Genomic DNA, 22,456 nt, shown 5'->3' on the forward strand with positions numbered 1-22,456 from the left:
CTGAAAGATTTATTCCCATAAAATAAGAATCAGAATTAGAATTGAAATCAAATGGAATGAGATTCCATTCCCAAGGGAAGGGGAGGGAATGGTCATTCCTTCAAACGGGGGAATGCCATTCCACCAGAAATGGAATTGGGATTCAGATTCCTCCCAACCAAACAGTTGGAATTTCCAGACCTCTATTCCTGTGAACCAAACAAGACCCAAATAATTTTTGGGCAAATAATTTCACAAGAACTGATTCTTTGGAGATGATAGGATAATGTATGTCACGCTTGTCTGTCTGGTCAGGTAGCTTAATTAGAATTCAAATATTCAAGATCAACTCAGAAATAAGTATGTATAATTGTTTCCTTATTAGAAATTCAAAACGGAAATTTGAGTCCACGGTGCAGCTCTATTCATCATTTCCATCAGATCCCAGCATTCTCTACATAAGCCACGCATTTTATGTTGCAGTATCTGAGCCAAATAAGTCAAGCTGGCTATCGACAGAACCTTGTATTGTGTATGCATTTGCGCTATATATATGTCTTCAAACTGAGCCTAAGCACAGAAGAGTTGGCCAAACACTAGCTAAGATATTATTATATTTTTAACCCTTCAAACTACAGATAGTTTAATGGCCACATCCGAACTAAAGATCGAGAAAGAAGAACAATACAAGCATACACTACATGACGATACGAGGACAACTAAAACATAACACATCCTTCAAACACATTTAGATAAGAGCAACCACTTCATTAGCTCCTTGTTTCCTGCAAGAACAAAGACATCGACCACAATAAGGTCCCCTTGATTATAATAGAAGGATTATCAATTTAGTATATCTACTTTATATTATGTCCAGCAATCTTATAGATCATCATTGATATAAAAGCTAATAAATCAGACCATCAAACCAGCGAATTTAACTGGACAGAAAAGATATTAAAATCATGAATCTAACTACTTGACGCATACACACAGATTGGGTGCAACTTGGGTGGGCACAACCCGAGCCCTGACCAATTCAGCCCACAATTTTACACAGGCTGTGGTTAAATTCTTTGTCTTTGGGATGGGCTTAAGCTCGGACTTTTATATTTTTCGGACTGGGTTCAGGCATAGCCCTTAAGAAGTCCGAACTCAGTCAAACTTATCCCAATCTAAGTTTAACCCAATTATATATATATATATATATATATCATTTTTAATAAACTATACATACAACATATATACATATATATATACACATATATACCAATTTTTAGTATAAGCTAATTGACCGATCCGACTCCAACCCAAGAATGATTCAAACCCAAATTCGGACCAAATAATTTGGGTTTAACCTCAGGCTCAGGCCGGGCACTAAACCCACTCGACTTGCATCCCTACACACATATACACGCAGCAAGGTGGGGGAGACAGAGGGAGACCTTAGCACTTGGCAGGTGGATTAAGGTTGCATTTCGTAGGGAGTTGCATGGCAAAGTCAGGATTAATCCCAAGAGAAGGCAAGAGGATGGAGTTCTTGTAGGAGCAAAGACAAGACAAGTCAGCACCGGAGAGAGCCTTGCAACACGCCGGCGACGGATCTGCAGGATTTTGCTTGCTCACCGCCGGCTTGCAAGCTAATAGGTCGTTCTCGCTCATGTTACACAAGCTAACTTCCTTGGACATCACCTCTTTCGTCCCAAATATTACCGTCATGACCAGAAACACCACCACAATCCTTGCGAGCATTTCCATGTTTGGACTACTGTCACTATTCTGAACTCCTCACTTACAGCAATGGAGCAGTCTCTCCTCCGCTTATATAGAGATCAGCAGGAACACAAGTTTGGGGCCCGTGACTGAGGACTGTCGTGACTCAAAACTCACGGGAGTAAGCTGGACCACAGTAGAGTATTCTTTTTGCATTCTTCGGTTTAAAAAGCTGGCTGTCATTGATAGTTTACGTGCAGTGAAGTATTAAGTAGAACTGTGGTTTGTGGTTCTCGTGAATGGTGAAGTAGAGATAAGGGTTAATGTTTCTCGGTCGTGGCAACCATTTTGTCTTATGATGTTTCTTAATGCTCGCACAAGTTTTGATTCGCTGAACCTGAACCTCTCACACATCTCACAGTTTACATTTATCTATATGTACTAGTAAGACTGTAAGAGGCCACGGGGAATCGGGGATGAAGAATTAAAAGATAATCAACACAAATAAACAACACCACCAATTAAATTATCTTCAAATTAAGCTAGTTGACCACTCTTTCAACCGATGCAACACTTGCAATTTCTTGTATGACTTAATGAACTGTTTATTAGAAGTTGGTGTGCAAGGAACATGTTGAGAGACCCGTGGGGTGACACTTCCCTTAGCTCTTCTCTTGGTCGATGGTTTTCAAAATCGGATCGGATTGGACGGTCGGATCAGAAAAACTGGGAATTGGTCAGGTGATCGGTTCTGTTTTACCCAAAACCGAATTTTAGTTAAAAAAATGTTGGTATGGTCAATAAACCGTTGATCCGGACGGTTAAATGGTCAGACTGTTCAACGGTTTTGACTGTTTTTTATTTTTTTGTCAGAACGAGCCAATCGTTCAGTTCAAATGATTGGGTCGTCCGACCCAAAAACCGGACCCCTGACCGGTTAGTTGTCCACGTTGATTTTAATTAAAAACCTTGTCTTAATCTGCACCAAAAACAAAATATGTCTGAAGTGTGGGATCAAACCAGAATAATCCCACCAAATAAATAATGCGATCAAGAAAGCCACCAAAATGGCACAGAACAGCTTAAAAGTTATAAAGATAGCAACAAACCGCTCAACCTTGTTTATATTCAAGATGGTTATCGTGCAAATACAAGTCGTTCTTAACTCTATTTAGCCAATGGATTTGTTAAGTGTCAATTGATCCAGGTAGCCACCTAAGCAAGGTGTTCATTTTTCACTATAGATGACAGATAGCTGGAACTAAGGGTGTCAATGGAACGGTTTTGGATTGGACCCTGTTCAGTTCAAAATCAATTTGGATGGATTGGACCAACCAACAAGACATATTGGATTAGATCAATCCGGCCCAAAATATTTATTAGATTCGATTGGACCCACCCATCCGTAATAAATTTATATTGGATTGGGTTGGATTAAGTCAATATTAGGTCCATCGATATAAGATAAGAATATATGTGTTAACAGATCGGATTTGGGTTGAAACCAATCTAAATCAAAAGAAATGTGAGCATATTAACGGTCCAAACATTGAATTGGACTGATAAAAAATTATCCAAAATATTCATGGATTGGATTGGACCTAGTCCATTTGTAATAGACTCACATTGGACCAGATCGGATTGGACCAAATCCAATCTAATTGGCACCCCTAACTGGAACGAAATGGACAATAGCCCAAAGACCTTAAGTAGTCCTCATGAGAAGTCATTAACCTTCGACGATGACCCAAGAAAGAATCTCTTCACAAACCCAATTCTTGTAGCCACCATTTGGACCAAAATACACACAAAGGAATCTTTGTTTATGGTTTCTGAAAGCCTCTCCTCTAAACGAACCTATATTGCTAAGAAAGCAAAACAAATCAAAATCATTCTATTGATAAACAAACCAAAATCAAGTTTTTAATAGAAGTTTAAAGCCATTTAGGCTATGAGTATGAAGTTTTTGAGACTAGTCATCTATATGGTCTCTGCATTATATTGAGTTAAAATTTATAGAGATATGGCAGTTTCATTATTAGTAATTTTATTATATCTTGATTCCTCAATCATATTACAGATGGTACAGAAATCCTACTCTAACAATACAAGCCTAGCTAGGACCAAGAGTTTGGTAGCTAATTTTCTTTTTACGTATATGTTTATTATAAAATAATAGTACTTGCCTTGACCCCATATCAACTCATGATTAAGGACTTTGATTCCATTCATCAATGTATCAATGCCATCAGCACCACCTGCAAGGAACCTCTTGGGGGTTTAGATATCTTGAGTACATTTTCATCATTGTTGCATTGGATGATGCCATAGCTTTTGTAAAAAAAAAAAAAAAAAAAAGAGTCTCTTCCTCAATCTAGCATAGAATTGTAAAAGTCCTATAGTCCCATGTTATCCTACGGGCTTGGAATGTGGGCCGTGCCAGGCCAACCTCCCAAATTATCCCAAGGGAGGGCATGATGGCCTGGTAAGGCCTACGGGCCATGCCGTGCTAGCAAGTTATGCCTTAAGCAGATATGCCTTCTTTTACCGTTGTAAGTTTTATTCTTGGCTCTGACTATTGTTGTTTGGCTATCACAATGGAGAGATATAGACGGAACTGGCTGTGGCCAAAGTGGTATATCTGCCAATAAGTTCCTTAGCCACTCTGTCTCAGACCCTACCAATTCTAATGCAATGAATTCGACCTCCACTGTTGAGCTAGTATTACAGAACTGCTTTACCAATTTCCACAATACTACTCCTCCACATGGGTAAAAACATATCCAATAGTGGAAGTACTATCCTTTGAATCTAAAATCCAATTTGCATCAGTAAAGCCATCTAAAACAAGAAGAAAACTCGAGTAGTGTAAACCAAAATTTATAGTTCCTTTTAAATATTTTAATAATCTGAATAGAGCTTACCAATGTTCATTTCCAGGATTATATGTTGACTTAATTTTCCAACAACTATAGCTATATCTGGTCTTGTGCAATCCATTATGTAAGCCATAAATCCAATTATACTTGCATACTCCTTTTGTGAAACATGTTCTCCAACATGTTTCCTTAATGAATACTATTGTCAAGAGGTGTCTTAATAGGTTTACAATCATAGTATCCAAATTTTCTAAGAATACTCTCTACATAGTTGAAGGAAATGGAAATTCATTATGTGAATTGCCGAACCATGCTAGATGGCTGGGCGAAATTTCAAAAAATTTCTTTTACCCTTCCAGGAATCGTATTCTCAAATTTTAGAAAAAGTACATTTTTCAAATATCATTCTTGGACCGAAACTAAACTAGGTCTGAAACCAAAAGGATGGGAAAAGTATACCTGATATAGATTACACAAATGTAGCTCCCAAAGGTAGTTCCAAAACTAGCTTCCACTGAAAATGGCGCATTGAATTGAAACCGGTTCAACAATACAGTTTTCAGCAAAACTGTGATCCAACACCTTGGGTCGAACAAGGGAGGTGAGAACAAATTGGATCTAATATTGTCTTGCAAAAATTACAATTCAGAACTGATTTATATTCGTTCAAGAACTACAGGTCGAATTAGGGTTTCTGGGGCAGCAAGAGCAGAGAGCAAAATGATAACTGGAGCAGTTTGCCCTCCTCCTTTTATAAGTCTTAAGAATCACCACTCCTAATCAAATTAGAAGGTTCCTAATCCAAATTTTTATTTGGATACGGACTCTCTAAATAGATAAGACTTATCCTCTTATCCTAATTGCTGATCTAGACCCATATTCGCCCAAATCACATGACTACTTAAGTTGTCATGTAACACTCTGATAATCCAATTAATCATGGGCTTTAGGCCCAATAAGCAAGTGGCTCATGTCCCTAAGTAGTTATTGGCACACTTGGTTCTCTTTGTATGGCGTGGGACCCCAATAATGACCTCACATAAACCCACATGGGTTCGGATCAACCTTTGTGAAAAAGGCCTAGCCGAATTCACTATCAAGTACACTGAACCCCTAAGTCCATCAGTATGGTATCTTAATGGGTCTAACACTTACATTAAATGATCATTGAGTCCAACCATCCTATGAAGGCCCAAGGACAATGGACTTAAGTGAGACATAACTCATTAGGTAAAACAGCCCTAAATGATCTCTTACACTTAACCTCTCAGCCCATAATGATCAAACACTACCTGACAGGGAAGGACCTCTTCCCTGGCTGCAAGGTGTAGTGTCGCACTCTCTGCTTGGATGGGTCCTAGGAATTAAAACCTTTTGCAAACATTTTTCTTAAAAAATAATATGTATATATATATATATATATATATATATATATATATATATTATCATATAAATATATTTTGCAAAACAAATCTCAAACACAGTTGAAATTGACTGCCGATAGTTTTGGTTTCCATCAAAGAGAGTGTAGTCCCAATCATTCACTTTGTTCGACAAAGGGGTTGATCATGTCACTATGATCACTCACTCGACTGAATTCTCACATTGCCTCAACATACCTAGGTTTTGACCCCCCAAAGGATCTCACTGATTGGCATATCAAAGAGAACCCAATCCAACACCCAGTACAGTACCATAATCGAGTCTAGGGGTTATGTGTAACTTTCCAGTTTTGCCCACCAGTCTCTAAGGTCTAGGGAATAACTGAAAATTAGTTTGGGTTCAGTGTTTCAAACAAACACACACTAAATGTGCTTCAGGTCCAACCCTAGCAACTGAGACAGGCTGCCCCAACCTTCTTGGCAGCACATTAATGTCATCATTGGCAAGATAAACTTCCCCAAGTCTATTCAACGGCTGAGAATGTTCTAAAGTAACACAAATCTCATAAGTGTCCAGTTTAAGGGTAATTACACAGGAACACACCAATTATAACATAAAACAATTATGTACTTTTACTCATTTACAATGAATGGATATGTACATCAATCTGATTGGAGCTAAGGGCATACACTGTCTAACAATAGTGTAATTGGGAGATAATAAAATTTCCTTGTTGTTTATGGATTTTAATCCCCAATATTACATCAACCTCACACAAGTCCTTGGTATGAAATTTGGACATTAGAAATTGTTTTGTTTTTTTTACTACCACCAAACTTGTTCACATTATTAGCATATCATCTATATATAAACAGATCATGACTCCTTTATCATTTACAAATTTGCTATAGACGCATTTATCAAAATCATTTTTGTTAATTTCATTTGCTACTAATACATTATCAAAATTTTTATGCCAATGTTTGGGAGATTGTTTTCAGTCATACAGAGACTTAATTAATTTGCATACTTTATTTTTTTGTCCTGGCATTATAAAATATTTAGGTTGCTTAATATATATTTCTTTCTCTAATTCCCTATTTAAAAAATCTGTTTTTACATTTATTTGATTAACTACTAGTTTGTAAATGGATGCTATAGCAAACTAGACTCTAATTGTAGTTAACTTTGCAACCGGGGAGTAAGTGTTAAAGAAGTCTACATATTTCTTTTGTCTGAACCCTTTAGTAAATAATTTGGCTTTAAAATTATCTATTGTACCATCCGGTTTTAATTGTTTCTTAAAAATCCATTTACAATCGGGTGCCTTAGTTTAAGAGGGAGATCTACAAGTTCCCAAGTATGATTTCTGACTAAAGAGCCTATTTAACTTTATGGCTTCTTTCAAAAATACTGAATCAGGTGAGGTTACGACTTCCTGATAGGTTACTAGGTCCGTGTCCACGAGAAATGTGAACATTCCGTCACCCAAGTTTGTTTCTCTCCTTTGTCTTTTACTACTCCTTAAGCCTGGTTCTTGATTACTATAATCAGTGTTGTCTTCACTAAGTGAAATATTGATTCCTTGAGCACTCAATTGTTCTTGATTTCTGTTATGGATTTGGAAGGGTTCTCTATTTATTGTTTCTTTTCTATAGGGAAAAATGTGCCCAAAGAATTTTGCATATTGTGATTCAATTATTGTGTTATTCTCTACAACATTATCAATTGTTTTAATTAAAAGGAACTAATAAGCCGCATTGTTTTGTGCATATCCAATGAACACACTGTCACAAGTTTCCGGTCCCAATTTCTTTATTTTAGGTCCAGGTATTCCAACATTTGCTAAGCAATCCCAAACTTTTAATTGTTCAAACTAGGTTTTCTGTTATGCCACGGTTCAAAAGGTATTTGTCCTTTCTTCTTGGGTATTATTCTATTATATAAGTGACATGCCATTGGGATTGCTTCCCCCCACAAGTTCAAATGTGCACCTGAACTAATTAGCATAGCCTTCATCATTTCTTTTAATGTCTTGTTAAGTCTTTCTACAATTCCCTTAGATTCAGGTTGATAAGGGGTTGTGGTTTCATGTATCATTCTGTTTTTTTTCAAAGAATTTTCCGATGGTTTTTCCATCATACTCAATCCCTCTATCTGTTCTAAGTCTTTTTATTTTCTTTCCTAACTTATTTTCTACTTCAGTCTTGTAATTTATAAAAGATGTTCAGCCTCATCTTTTTATTCAAGTAAGATTACTTTTGCATATCTAGAAAAGTCATCTGTGAAAGTTATATAATATATTTTTCCTCCTATAGCTTCATGATACTTAAGGTCTCCTAGACCACTGTGTATAAGTTGCAATAATTTAGTTTATCTTTATACACTTTTATGAGGTTTGTTAGTGAATTTTGCTTCAACACATACTTGGCATTTTTCATTTGTAAAATTAATAAGAACATTCAAAACTCGTAATTCACTGATACGCTCAAGTTTTCTAACAAGAGGGAGAAGGATCTAGGATAAGGAGAAGAGAGAGAGAGAGTTTGTTTGTAGAAAAGCCAATGCCAACTCCATTCATTCAAGCTATATTTATAGCCTTATTGTGCTACAAACTAGGAGTAGAAATAGGAACTATTGCCCCTTAATCTTAGGAGTTTATCAACAGAAAAACAGAAAGCACTTATCTAGGAAACAGAATGCACTTATCTAGGAACAGAATTGAAGACTTATCTAATGCACTTATCTAGGAAACAAAATGCACTTATCTAGGAACAGAATTGAAGACTTATCTATTCTAACAGAATTAAAACTGAATGGCTAAGGCTTATCCCAACTAAGAGCTAACATGGCTGGGTCTTCTACTGCTATCCACTTTGACCGAGTCTTCGGTTGTTGTGCGCCTAGTCCATGCATGCACATGCACGTATCATTTCCTCCCCCCCTGAAGGATCCTTGTCCGCAAGGAAGTCAGGATAAGATTTTATGAAGTGCCATTCATTCTCCCAGGTTGCATCCTCAGCTGGTGCCCCAATCCATTTGACCAAGACTTTGGATTTTATGCGGTATTTGCCCTTGTGAATAATACGACGATCCAGGATTGCTTCCGGTTAGGGTAGGATGGTCGAAGTATCCGAGATTGGAGGAAGCTGAGTGGAAGTAGGGGTGATGGGTCCCAAGTGCTTCCGCAGCAAACTGACATGAAACACATTGTGGATTTGAGAGCTGGGGGGCAAGGCTAAGCGGTAGGCTATTGGACCAATCTTCTCAATGATTGGGTATGGCCCAAAATAACGTGGGGCGAGCTTCATGGAATGCCGAAACGCCACCGATGTCTGTCGGTAAGGCTGTAGCTTCACATACACGAAGTCACCTGCTACGAACGAGACTTCTCGTCGGTGTTGGTCCGCTTGACATTTCATTCGGTTCCGGGCTACCTGGAGGTTATGTTGTAGCTCGTGTAGGATGATGTCCCGGTTACGCAAGTATTCATCAACTGCCCCTACTCGAGCAGTACCCGGTACATAGGTCAGGAGACTAGGGGGTGGGATCCCGTAGACTGCTTCGAAGGGTGTCATTTTGGTGGAAGAGTGAGTGGAGGTGTTGTAGCTGTATTCTGCCCAAGGAACCCACTCTAACCATTTTCGCGGTTGGTCACCTACAAAGCACTGTAGATATTGCTCCAACGTCCGGTTAACAACTTCAATTTGCCCGTCGGTTTGGGGGTGGTAACTTGAGCTCATACACAATTTCGTCCCATGCATCTGAAAAAGTGTCTGCCAGAATGAGCTGATGAATACCTTGTCACGGTCGCTAACAATGGATGTTGGTACTCCGTGTAGGTGGACAACGTTGGCAACAAATGCCTTCGCGACTGTGGTGGTAGTGAATGAGTGTTTTAAGGGAATGAAGTGGGCATATTTTGTCAATCGATCCACAATTACCATAATAATTGTGTACCCATTGGAGGGAGGCAATCCCTCGATAAAGTCCATGGAAATGTCTGTCCACATGTGAGTAGAAATTGGTAATGGCTGAAGCAATCCCGTTGGTTTCATGCAATCTGTTTTGAAGCATTGACATACGTCACATTGCTGCAAGAACTCCTTCACCGTCCGACACATGTGGGGCCAAAGGAAGTTGTGCTTGATGCGAGAGAGGGTCTTATGAAACCCAAAGTGTCCCCCTACAGGGGATGAGTGGTAGTCCGCCACCACCTTTGAAATCAAGGTGGAGGCGGGGCTCAAATAAATCTTGTCCCCCTTGAACCATACCCCATCCCGTTGAAGCAACTTGTGGGAGGGTCGCTTTTTTATCAATTCCCCATAAAAGGTGTCTTGTTTGACCTCTTCCTGTAGTGTCAGCCACCAATCTGCGTGTGGTATAGAGATGGAAAGAAACTAAAATTCAGCCATACGTGACAAGGAATCCGCACCTTTTCTCAGCCCCTTTTTTATACTCGATCTCACAGTCGTAGCCCATTATCTTTGGCAGCCACCGTGTTTGTGTCGGTGTGGTTATCCTCTGCTCGAGTAAATATTTAAGACTTTTTTGGTCGGTGCGGACTGTGAATGGTTTCCCAAGCAGATATGGGTGCCATTTCTTAACGGCTTTGACAATAGCTAACATCTCCTTCTCATAGGTGGATGATGCCAAGGCTGAACCTTTCAATGCTTCACTGAAGTAGGCCACCGGTCGGTCTTGATGGATGAGGATGGCGCCAATCCCGGTTCCACTCACATCGCATTCAATCACAAAATGTTGGGAGAAATCTGGTAGACGTAGGATTACGGTGAAGTGAGTGCCTTCTTCAACTGTTGAAAGGTCAACTCTGCTGCCTCGTTCCATTGGAATCCCCCTTTGGTCAATAGTTGGGTTAAGGGAGCTGCAATGCTTCCGAAGTTGCGGATGAACTTCCGGTAATATCCTGCTAACCCGAGGAAGCCATGGACCCCCTTTGCTGATGTCAGTGTAGGTCATGCGAGATCAACTTGTATTTTGGCTGGATCAACGGACACGCCTTGTTCTGAAATCACATGACCCAAGTACTCGACCTGCGAAACACCAAATTGACATTTTGACATTTTTGCAAATAATTTGTTAGAGGATAATACAGTTAGGACAACTCTCAAATGAGATAGGTGGTCTTCCCATGATTTAGAATAAACCAGAATGTCGTCAAAGAAGACCAAAATAAATTTCCGGAGGTATGGGCGGAAGAGGTCGTTCATGAGGCTTTGAAAAGTTGCAGGTGCATTCGTCAAGCCGAACGGCATCACTAAGAACTCGTAATGCCCTTCATGTGTTCGGAAGGCCGTTTTAGGAACGTCTTCTTCTTGCACTCGAATATGATGGTATCCCGACTGTAGATCTAGTTTGGAGTAAAATTTGGTGTCGTAGAGCTCACCTAATAATTCATCAATCATGGGGATGGGATACTTGTTTTTAATAGTGATTTCGTTCAGTGCTCGGTAATCCATGCAAAACCGCCAAGCTCCATCAGCCTTCTTCACTAGCAAAACAGGCGATGAGAATGGGCTATTGCTTGGTCTTATCAGCCCTGTCTGCAAAAGCTCCTTCACCATCTTCTCTATTTTGGTCTTTTGGTAATACGGGTATCGATATGGCCTCACACTAACTGGTCCTTTGTCAGGAAGCAGTGCAATCCGGTGGTCATGTGGTCGTTTAGGAGGCAGGCTTGTGGGCGGCTCAATCACATGGGAAAATTCGGTGAGAAGGTGGTCCATCTCGGGTGGAAGAAAACCTGGTTGGCTACTGCTATGTGAAGGAACTATTTGAAAAAAAAAATCTTGTACCTTGTAACCCATTGCATTCCTTGTTGGTTAAGGCTTCATTGCTGGTTCGTCCCAATCCTTGGAAGGTGCAAGAGAGTCCCTCCTTTTTGAACGTCAAGGTTAGTTGTTTGTAATCCATCTCGACGGGTCCAAGCGTCTCTAGCCATTGTACTCCCAACACCAACTGGCATGCTGTGATGGGAAGAACATAATAGTCAACGGTAACGGGGTGTCCTTGAATGGCGAGGGTGAGAGCTCGGCACTAACCCATGCACTTGATCTTTTCACGATTGGCCACCATAACTTGAAATCTCTTGTCTCAGTTCACTGGCAACCCGAACTTGGAGACGATGGCTTGGTCAATGAAGTTGTGGGTGCTGCCGCCGTCAATTAATACGGTCACGTTCTTGTTTTTCAGTTTCCCAAGAACACGTATAGTTTGTGGATGCTCAGCTCCTGCAATAGCATGGAAGGAGATTTCAATGATGGCTTCTTGGTTTTCTTCCCCTGATTCGACAGTTTCCACGTCCGCCGGTTTTGGATCCTCAATCATGAATAGTTGTGGACATGCACAACGGTGGCCGGGGGTGAACTTCTCATCACAGTAGTAACACAGCCCCTTCTCACGACGTTCTCGCGCCTCCTGGTTGGTGAGTCACCGGATTGTTGGGGAAGGAGCACTAGAAACCTGGTTCGCGCACGAGCCTGGTGGAGGCCCAAGTACACCGACCATGGGGTTGGGTGACGCCTTCTGGGTTGTCATGGCTGATGGGGATCGAACCGGATGGCTAGCTCTCCGTTGTAAGTGATTTCGTTCCTCAATTAATCGGGCCACTCCAATCGCCTCTATCAAGGTTCAAGGCTGCTTGATCTTCACATCTAAACGAATGTCATCACGAAGTCCTGCAATGAAACAGCCAATGAGAAAACTCTCTGGCAGGTAGTCAACTCGGTGAGAGAGCCTCTCGAAGGCTTCTTGTTAAGCCATCACAGTGGTGGTTTGCTTCAAGCGGGTTAACGCCTCTGATGGGTCCTCATAGTCGGTGGGGCCGAACCGTTGTAACACCACTTTGGAGAGTTCTTCCCATGTGAGCGGTCCACGATGCTTGGTCAACCACCTGTGCCATTGTAAGGCGATGCCTTCCAAATGGAAGGAAACTAGCTACACCTGTTGGTCTGGAATAATATTTTGAAATTCAAAATACTGTCCTGCCTTATAAATCCAACCGCTCGGATCATCCCCGTTAAATTTTGGGAATGACAGCTTGACGTGTTGATAAGGGTGGTCATGGGTTTAGCTTGAACGGGAAGTATGGGGATGTGAGGATTCTTCATGGGCGAAGGGGTTGGTCTCAGGAGTAGTATTGGGAGTGGTTCATGAGGCTCGAAGGGCTTGGAGTTCGGTTAACACTGCTTTTAAGACAGTGTTCACTTGGTCAATGCTCGACTCATGTCGCGCTAAGGTTTCATTGACCTCATTGCGGAACTCCGCGTTAGTCTTTCCACGAGTGTCAATGGTCAAACATGGCTCTAATACCCATGATACGCTCAAGTTTTCTAACAAGAGGGAGAAGGATTTAGGATAAGGAGAAGAGAGAGAGAGTTTGTTTGTAGAAAAGCCAATGCCAACTCCATTCATTCAGGCTATATTTGTAGCCTTATTGTGCTACAAATTAGGAGTAGAAATAGGAACTAATGCCCCTTAATCTTAGGAGCTTATCAATAGAAAAACATAATGCACTTATCTAGGAAACAGAATGCACTTATCTAGGAACAGAATTGAAGACTTATCTATTCTAATAGAATTAAAACTGAATGGCTAAGGCTTATCCCAACTAAGAGCTAACATGATCGGGTCTTCTACTGCTATCCACTTTAACCGGGTCTTCGGTTGCTGTGCGCCTAGTGCATGCATGCACATGCATGTATCATTCACATAACCGTTTTAAATAAGGAGCATTACGATGTCTTAATCTAGCATGCCAAATATCAAATGATTCAACAATATAAGCAAAAAAGAAGCATTCTTATTCATAATAATATTACAAATGTTCAGTATAAATAGTCCACCAGAATTGTATCATTTTCCAACAAATACATTATTTCTATTCAATACAGCCTTGTTTACTTCAAATGTGAGCGTCAATCCTACTTTGTTGAGGAGTGCTCTTGACACAAATTTCGCCTGGTCTCTAGCACATGCAACACATCATTCAACATTAGGATTTTTCCCGAAGTCAATTTTAGGAGCACCTTTTCTTTGCCGATGACCTTCAAAGTTTGTGAGTTTCCTATGAAGATTTGCTCTCTCTCAGACTGAGTTGTGTACTCATAGATGGATCTATGGTCCCCACATATGTGTTTAGTAGCACTAGTGTCCAATACGCACTCCTTCGGTTTATTAACCAAGTGTGCCCCAGTTTCCGTGGCTCCAATAATATCCTCAATCAAATTGACTTTTGGTTTCCTAGAGTCTTTCTTCTTTTTGTACTGGTAATCTTTCTTGTAGTGCTCAGGTTTGCCACATACATAGCATTTTCCTTTCTTTTGTTGCTTATTGAATTTATGATCATTTTTCACATTTAGATTCTTGTTTAATCTTGAAGTCGTTTCCTCAACCAGACTAGTTTTGGAAATCTGATTTTTCTCATCTTCATCTTTCTTTCTATTCTTTTCTTCTATTTTAATTCGAACCACTACTTGATCCAAAATAGTGTCCTTCCTCTTATGCTTCATACTTGTTTTGAAATCATTCTATGTATGTGGCAATTTCTCTATTGAAAAGCTTACAAACCTAAGGCTCAGTTTTGAAGGAGTACAAATACAAATTTGAGTATAAACCTTGTATTTTGTATATATTTGCATTGTACATATTTATATTTATACTCTTTCCAAACTGAGGATAAGAGAAATTGGATTTCAAACATGCTTATGTATCTGAATTACCAATTGGAATGTTAAAGCTCCCAAATGTGAGACACCTTCAGGTTTACAACTATGGGTTAAACTATAAATTCCCTTATACCGGATCTAAGGTGCCAATAAGTGGTATAGGCAATTTGAAATCCCAGCAAAAGTTGTGTTTGTGGAGTCAAACCAAAGTCGATATCTAATGAGAGGTAGGGAGATTGAGCCAGTTGACAAGGTTGGGGATTAGAAGGATGAGGAGAGGATGGGTTCCATCTGTATTCCATTAAGAAAATGAGCCACCCTTGCTCTTTAGTTTTATGCAATAGAAAAAGATGAGATTCTTGATCTGAAATCACTATCTCAGTTTGGGCTTCTATAGAAGTTTTCACATTTGCTTTTTTTTAGGGATTTTTTTACTGCAATCCCCCTTAGAAATCAAATTTGTAGCCCCCTCCTAGTTTACTAGTAGCCCCCCTATAAACTGCATCCTACCCGTGAATTTGGCATCAATCCACGAATAGGATTCAGTCCACCCCTAGTGTACTAGTAGCTCCACCTAGGGGTGGACTGAGCGGTAAAAGCCCCTTTTTTTATTTATCTTAAAAAGTAATTATTAATTTATTGAAAATTTGTTTTAGCAACTTGATATCTAAATATATATTTCTTTATTGTAGGCATAGTTTTCGAACCGTCATTTGACCTGGACGATCAGACCGTTTGGCCTAGGAACCATCCAGGCAACTACCGGTTTCGTTCAACGGTTTTTGGCCGTTTTTTGTTTTTAGTTATTTTTTATATTTTTAATTTTTATTTGTCAAAAAAAGCCATCTATTCAAACCGGACGGTCAAACTGTTGACCCAAAAACCGGTGACCAAAACGGTCCTATTTCCAAGTCATTTTTTAAAACCATGATTGTAGGTGGAATGCTTGAATTATCAGAAGCTATTCGGGATTACCATGATAGCATTGGATTTCCATCCATGGTAAGCTGTGACTCATTATGCATGGTTGTATATATATTACATTAGCTTCAAAAATTGTATGATGGATACATCATACCATGTAAACCAGATGACTGTAAATTGGGACTATACAAAAAGTTGCCGAAACCGATGGGGTTCAGACCTGTTTTAGCAAAGAAAACTAGAACAGAGGAAGAGAGGAGAACAAAAAAATAGAAGAAAAGGGAGCAGAAAGACAAATGATGGGAATACCCCTGCAGCCAATAACATTAGAAAGACAAATGCTAGCTAACAGCATCATAGCAGCAAAATAACATCAAAAATAATAAACCGGTGGGACTACAAACTGATTAGGGTCCTGGAGAGATTATAAGCAAATTTTGCAATTAAATGTGCTGCTCTTCTGCCTGTATTCACTCTTTCAAAAAGTCCCTTCAATCAGTAATAATGGGAAAGAACCACCAAGGGATTTCAAGTCGGTCATCCAACAGGGCTTGGACTATCTTTTGAGCATCACCCCCAATCCAAACATGAGTGATTTGTAACTCTTTGGCCATTTAAATACCTTCTCTGACAGCGCAAGCCTCTGAAGATATCCAGATCAGATAAAGGAAAGTTAACCGCTTTACCAAATAAGAACTCAGCCATTTACTCAGAATGCTTTTCTTTCACAGAAAAAGAAGGTAAATAGGCAATCCCTTGAGTAATCCATGGAATCCTAACCATGAAAGTATAATGCCTTGAGTTTTTTTATTTTTTGAAAAATAATAGTTTAAAATTATCTTTCAAAAAAAGTACCGAGTTTTATTGATAAAGATATGGAAAAGAGTATTAAACAGTGTATTCACACATCATCAGGTAAATTCCACAAAGGTGGTTAGCCTTGGTTAACCACCTCATCTAGGATCCTTTTACAACTTCCTCCCTTTGGGGTATATGTCCTCGAAACATCCGATTTCTTAATGCCTCTCGATTTTTTAAACCATCTCTTAGTCCATTGGAAGATCTTGATACCTGTGCCAGTAGCCCTTAATTCCTTCATGATTTCTTTTATATCGTTAATTACATGCCAGTGCCTCCATGAGAAGGTCCGTTGCTCTTCCTCAGAGGGAAGAAGGGGTAAGCTTACTTGGAATACCAACTTCTTACACATGATAGAAAACTCGAGAAGAAAAAATCAGTCAGGAGGTTCGTGGTGAAGGAGTAGAATATTCAGAACACAGTGAGATACTTTAGGATTATGATTTTGAAGTACTTAGAATTATATGAAGAAAGTTGGAAAAGGGGACCGAATCTGGATGGTGTCCAACATGAAGGTAAACCTAGGTAAGAGCTGTTTAGCAGAATATAAATTTGGCGGAAGGAGTGGTACAAATATATTGGGTTGTTCAAGATCACAATGGCAAGTATTTTGGGTCTACCTCATGGGGGCAACCATAGATCTTTAGGCTATGTTTAGTTTGAAGGAAGAGGTAGGGAAAGGAAGGGAAAAGTAGGGAAAACTAATAGGTCTGTAAAAGTTTTTCTACGTTTCCCTACCTTTTCCTTCAAACCAAACATACCTTTAGTGTTTTGAAATCTAATGGTGGCCTGGGTGGAAAGGTTCTCCAAAAAGCTGGCAGGGTGGAGGAAGAAATCCATCTCACAAGGGGGGGAAGACTGGATGAATAACGTTAGTTAATTCACTTTGGTTAACTTACCATTTATTGTTTTGAGAATAAATAAAAAAGAAAATAAAGAAATCCATTAAATTGAATAAAGTAAAATACAACTACAACACCAGACGATGAGAAATCACGGAAAAGAAAAGAAAAAACAAAACCACCCACCAACTGACATTCATTACCCCTCTCCCAAACATCACAAACATGGGTCTAGAGTTTATACCAATTAGGTGAGTGCTTGACAGATCAAATGTTCCCATCTCGATTTCTTGTTCAGGTTGACTTGCTAAGTACTTGAAATTGGATGGATATGTAGTGCCAGAATGATTTAGTCTTGAGCAACCACGGCTCATGGGCAAAATGATCGCCCCACTTTTTACTGATCATTTAATATTTAACTCCAGCAAAGTTTGTTTAATAACAAAAGATCTCAATGCCTCTAAATAACAAAATTTGATCCGGAAGAAACAAAGATCGTCCTTCAAAGTGAAGTTGAAACGACTAATAACATCCTTCAGCATCGAACCCCTTTACCGCACTTCTCAAGAAGAAGCACCACTTCTTAGAGCTTGAGCCTTGTTGGGTTTCCTTGGAGCTAACTGAGTCTCAGGCTGCAAAACAAAAAGAACGAACAACAGGAAAATAATTAAAAAAAAAGAGTGGTCTTACCAAGACACAACAAACCACATTTTTCTTTATCTTTTCGTTTCACTAATGCTCTTATTCTTCTAATAATCCAATAATAGTGGTTACCTCTTTCTTTACAGCTTCTTCCTTTTCGGACAAAATCAACTCAATGTGGCAGGGAGAAGACATGTAAGCTGCCATACAAAACATACACACTTAAAAGCCACAGAAAAGTTAAAAGAAGATGGTAGAATTAAATAATAAGTTAACAAACTCACGGTTGATTCTCCCATGAGCTCGGTAAGTGCGACGCCTCTGTTTCTGAGCCTGGTTTACCTGGATGTGGGAAATATACAATGAATCCACATCCAAACCTTTCACCTGGAAAAGAAACAAGGGTGACATTAGAATGTAGATAGTTAACTAAAAATTTGAAAAGGAAAACAATTTCAATAACAAGCTGGAATCAAACATACATCTGCATTACTCTCAGCATTCTTAAGCAAATCCAGAATGAATTTGGCAGATTTAACAGGCCAGCGTCCCTGTCCATTTGGATGACGGTTCTTTGCTTGAGCAGTTCGACCAACACCCCCACAGAAGCGTTGGAATGGAATGGCTTGCTTATGGGCTAACACATCCTCCAAATACCTTTTAGCCTTACCCAAAGGCAACTTTCGAATTGCATGGGCAGTCTCTCTAGTGTTCTGAAGTATAGCAAAGAATAGAGCATAAATTTAAGATATTCAAATTGATAGAATCAAAAAAAGAAAATAAAACACAACGAAAGAAAAAGGATGAACACGCATGCAGTGTTGGACCTAGCAAAGATTACAAAAACAAACACATCAATGGAAAACTGCATTTATTTTAATATGTTGAAGCAAAAATATAACCATGGCCAAAACCAACTCTCCCTTCCAGTGCAGCAGATTATCATCGTTAATTTAGGTCATGTTTGGTTTAACTCTCATTCTTACCCAAGATAAAATTCGAAGATGGAAAAGAATGAATAAAAATAGGGAAAATAAAATTTGCTCGCTCACAGAAGCTCCGAGAACCCCTATTTGCTGATGTTGTTCGTTCATTCAGTGCAATAAAATATCTTCGTAAAAGGGAATGAAAGTTGTAAAATCATTACTTTTATGTTTGAAATAAGAATTTCAGACCCTAACATAGACTTGTTCGGAATTGCCTCAAGGGGTGTGCTACAAAGGCAACTCAGAATCGAGAACGCAATATGTTTTACATGACATTAACTACTTGAAGCAATGCAATTAAGGAAAAAAAGACATTGTGGGTTTTACATGCTTGAAAATGCTTTACATGTTTGCTTTTATTTTTAAATTTTCATTTGAATACACTTTACAGGTTATGTTTATGTATATTAATTTTAGATGATAAGTTTTTAAAATCATTTATTTTAAAATTTAAGTTTATATATTTTTATGAATATTTAAGTTTATATTTTTATTAACATCATATATAATATTTTTGCATTTTCTTAAAAAAAAAATGGTTTTTTTTAATTTTCTGATTTTTTTTATTTTTTAGCTTTTTTTATAATTTTGCGCCTATCTTAAAAAGGCATGCACCTCGCCTTGCACATCAGGCGCAAATTGGCCCTTGCGCTTTTAAAACACTGGTTATCCAAACACCCACATCTCAGTCATTATTGTGCATTCTTTCTCAGAATCGGTAAGAATTAAAAGAAATAAGTACGAGGCTAGTGGCAGCAAACCAAACATGGACTTAGTTGTTGCTTACTTTCAGGGGTTTCAACAAAGATATTGTACCACTATATGGTTAAAGAATTTAAAACATTTTCTGAGGAATGGCATGTTAGAACCCCTACTGATGCAAAAAACACCAAGTGCAAGTTATATGCTATCACATTAGCATTAGTTCAGAACGATTGAAAGAATCACCAACAAAGCATCAACTAGTGTCATAATGTAACATTATTTAATGAACCTTCTGGAAACCTGAAGTTTACGAGAGATTCATTTACATGGACAACAGGACCCTGCTTTTACCATCAGGTGTATAAATAAATACAATGAGAAATCAATTCTCAATGCCAGTGTCAGAAGTAATTCCTACAACTTCATCAGTAATAAAAAAACTACCCTGATACAGTTCAGTCATCAGAACACACGTGCTTATAAATCCAGACACTCAACCATCCTAATTAAAAGTTAATAATATGAACAATCAAAAATCACCAACAAAGCATCAAATAAAGTCTATAATGTAACATCATTTACTGAACCTTCTGCCATGAAGGATACAAACAGAGGTTCACCCAATAACAATGTAAATAATTTCCCTGAAGTTTACGAGAGACCTGTTCACATGGGCAACAGGACCCTGCTTTTATCATCAGGTGTATAAACCAATCATTGGCGCCAGTGTCAGCAGTATTTTCTTGCAAAAGTATTCATTAACTAAACAAGTATAGCAACTTATCAGCATAACAGTTGAAAATCAAATAGGGGAAGAAAATGCTAATAGTCAAATACTACAGAAGTAGATATACAACTCCATCAACCATAAAAAAAAAAAAATACCCTCACGAACTCATACATCCAGACACTCGATCATCCTAATTCCTAATTAGAAGTTAAAGAGATAGTCAAACAACAAAATCCAATTATCTCTTCCAAGATAAGAAAGCGTTCGGAAATAAAAGTTTTAACCCTCCAACAAATCGATACAATCATCCTATTTATACTTTTGGCCTTTGTAGGAACCCTCAAAAGAAGACCAATAGTGAAAAATAATAACCACTTTTCCTATAACCCCAGAAATTAAGCTAAGTCCCACAATTCCTTTCCATATGTTTACAAATAAAACAATAATGACGCTAATATTGCGAACAAAACAATGAATTTATTTTGCCAAGCAAATGAAAACTATGATGGAGAATCATATCACAGTTTACATCAACATAAGAAAATAACAGACATGACAACAAGTTCAGAACAACACACCTTGAAATGAACTCTCAGATCCGAGCCCCTGGCCTTACAGGCTGCAAGATGAATGTCAAAAAAAAACAAATCAGAAAGCAGGAATTAAAAACAACCGAAAAAAGGACAAATTGAATTTCCAGAGAATAAAATTTACCAGAGACAAGAAAACAAGGTAAAAAACCTTAGAATGTGAGGGTGCAACGTAAAATGACAATGAAATAATTTTTCAGTTCAATAGTACTTGGAAGACAACTAAAAAACCAGAGAAATGGCTTTAGAATGCTTACACTTGGTTGGGTTGTCCGGCTCGCTGGAATACTTCACCTACAAGATAGAAAGAAAATTGGAAACTTGAATCAAAAGATATGAAGGATCATACACAAAGAACAAAAAAGATAAAAAACAGAATAAGCTACCATGACTGATCTGCTGCGAATGATATGAAAAGGCAGCGCCGGGTGTCTTTCGTCCCCAAACTAACAAAAGGTTTTCTCCGGCTGCTTCAACCCTTTTAAAGAATAAAGTGAAACCCTAACCCTACCGTTGCATCAAATAGGGTTTTCAATAAAATCGAACCGAACTAGGGGTGAGCAAGAAAAACCGAACGATGGAAAAAACCGATTCGATTCGGTTTGATTTCGGTATTTTAAAAAACCGAATTTTCTATTCGATTTCAGTTTGATATATATAAAAAATAAAAAATAAATCGAAGATATCAATTCAGTTTCAGTTAATCAAAATAAAAAACCAACGGCAACGGTTAATCGAATCAATCGGTATATATTTTTATATTTTTTATATATATATTATATTTTTAATACATAATAAATTAATAAATATGTGTTATATATAAATTTCTATATTTATAATATATAATATATAATATATAATATATTATTTAAAATATAATATTTTATATATATTTCATTATTTCTAGTGTTTTATTACTTTTATATATAAATAGTAAAAAACAATGAACCGACAAACCACAATAGTTAACCAAATCAACCAACGTGTAAATCGATGAGTTTCGGTTCAATTCTGGTCTAAAAAATGGTAAACACTAGAAATAATGAAATATATATTATGCAAACAGTAAACAGTAAACCCACAGTTTAGTTATGCAAACAGTAAACACCCCTAACCCGAACTGAAAATCCGATTAACCAAATTAATCGATTCGGTATTTCCATATAACCCTTAAAATAGAATAGAGAGGTTTAAGGCTCTCTTGTTTGGTCAATAACAGGATTTTATTTTCCAAGTTTCTCCCAAACATCAAAACATGGGTTTAGACCAATTTTAGGTGAGTGATTTGACAGAGAGCAATTGCTCCCATCTCTATTTCTTGCACAGAAAATACTCGATTTAAAGGGAATAGTCTCTTGTTCAGGTTGACTTGCCAAGTACTTGAAATTGGATGGATATGTAGTGCCAGAATGATTTATGCTTGAGCAACCACGGTTTAGAGACCTGGATCTGTTCATCGCACAGGGCACCTCACACGCACATCCTACTATGCATTTGGAACATTTCCGCAAATCCCATTCCCACAGCTTATGGGTGAA

The 22,456-nt window shown here is 38.3% G+C and overlaps 2 protein-coding genes and 1 non-coding gene across 3 annotated transcripts; all 3 read right to left on the minus strand.

Annotated features, from left to right (window-relative positions):
* Positions 1–564: 564 nt before the first annotated feature.
* On the minus strand, positions 565–1,788 carry LOC148846029 (putative lipid-transfer protein DIR1). The gene is made up of 2 exons (XM_088956084.1): positions 1,425–1,788; positions 565–764 (listed from the first exon to the last, which is right to left on the minus strand). The coding sequence occupies exon 1, from the start codon at positions 1,735–1,737 to the stop codon at positions 1,426–1,428; it is 312 nt and encodes a 103-aa protein (XP_088812210.1). The 5' UTR covers positions 1,738–1,788; the 3' UTR covers positions 565–764; position 1,425.
* A 15,825-nt stretch (positions 1,789–17,613) lies between these two features.
* Positions 17,614–21,643, minus strand: LOC148846030 (large ribosomal subunit protein uL22y-like). Its single transcript, XM_088954106.1, has 7 exons — positions 21,305–21,643; positions 21,176–21,212; positions 20,907–20,947; positions 18,390–18,620; positions 18,192–18,294; positions 18,040–18,107; positions 17,614–17,897 (listed from the first exon to the last, which is right to left on the minus strand). The coding sequence occupies exons 1-7, from the start codon at positions 21,305–21,307 to the stop codon at positions 17,829–17,831; spliced, it is 552 nt and encodes a 183-aa protein (XP_088810232.1). The 5' UTR covers positions 21,308–21,643; the 3' UTR covers positions 17,614–17,828.
* On the minus strand, positions 20,163–20,293 carry LOC148846031 (small nucleolar RNA snoR74). Its single transcript, XR_016102737.1, has one exon. It is a non-coding gene; the product is annotated as a small nucleolar RNA snoR74 (small nucleolar RNA).
* Positions 21,644–22,456: the final 813 nt, after the last annotated feature.

The sequence above is a fragment of the Nelumbo lutea genome, chromosome 7 (assembly GCF_056320005.1).
Source record: "Nelumbo lutea isolate HS-2025 chromosome 7, American lotus-T2T, whole genome shotgun sequence".
NCBI lineage: Eukaryota > Viridiplantae > Streptophyta > Magnoliopsida > Proteales > Nelumbonaceae > Nelumbo > Nelumbo lutea.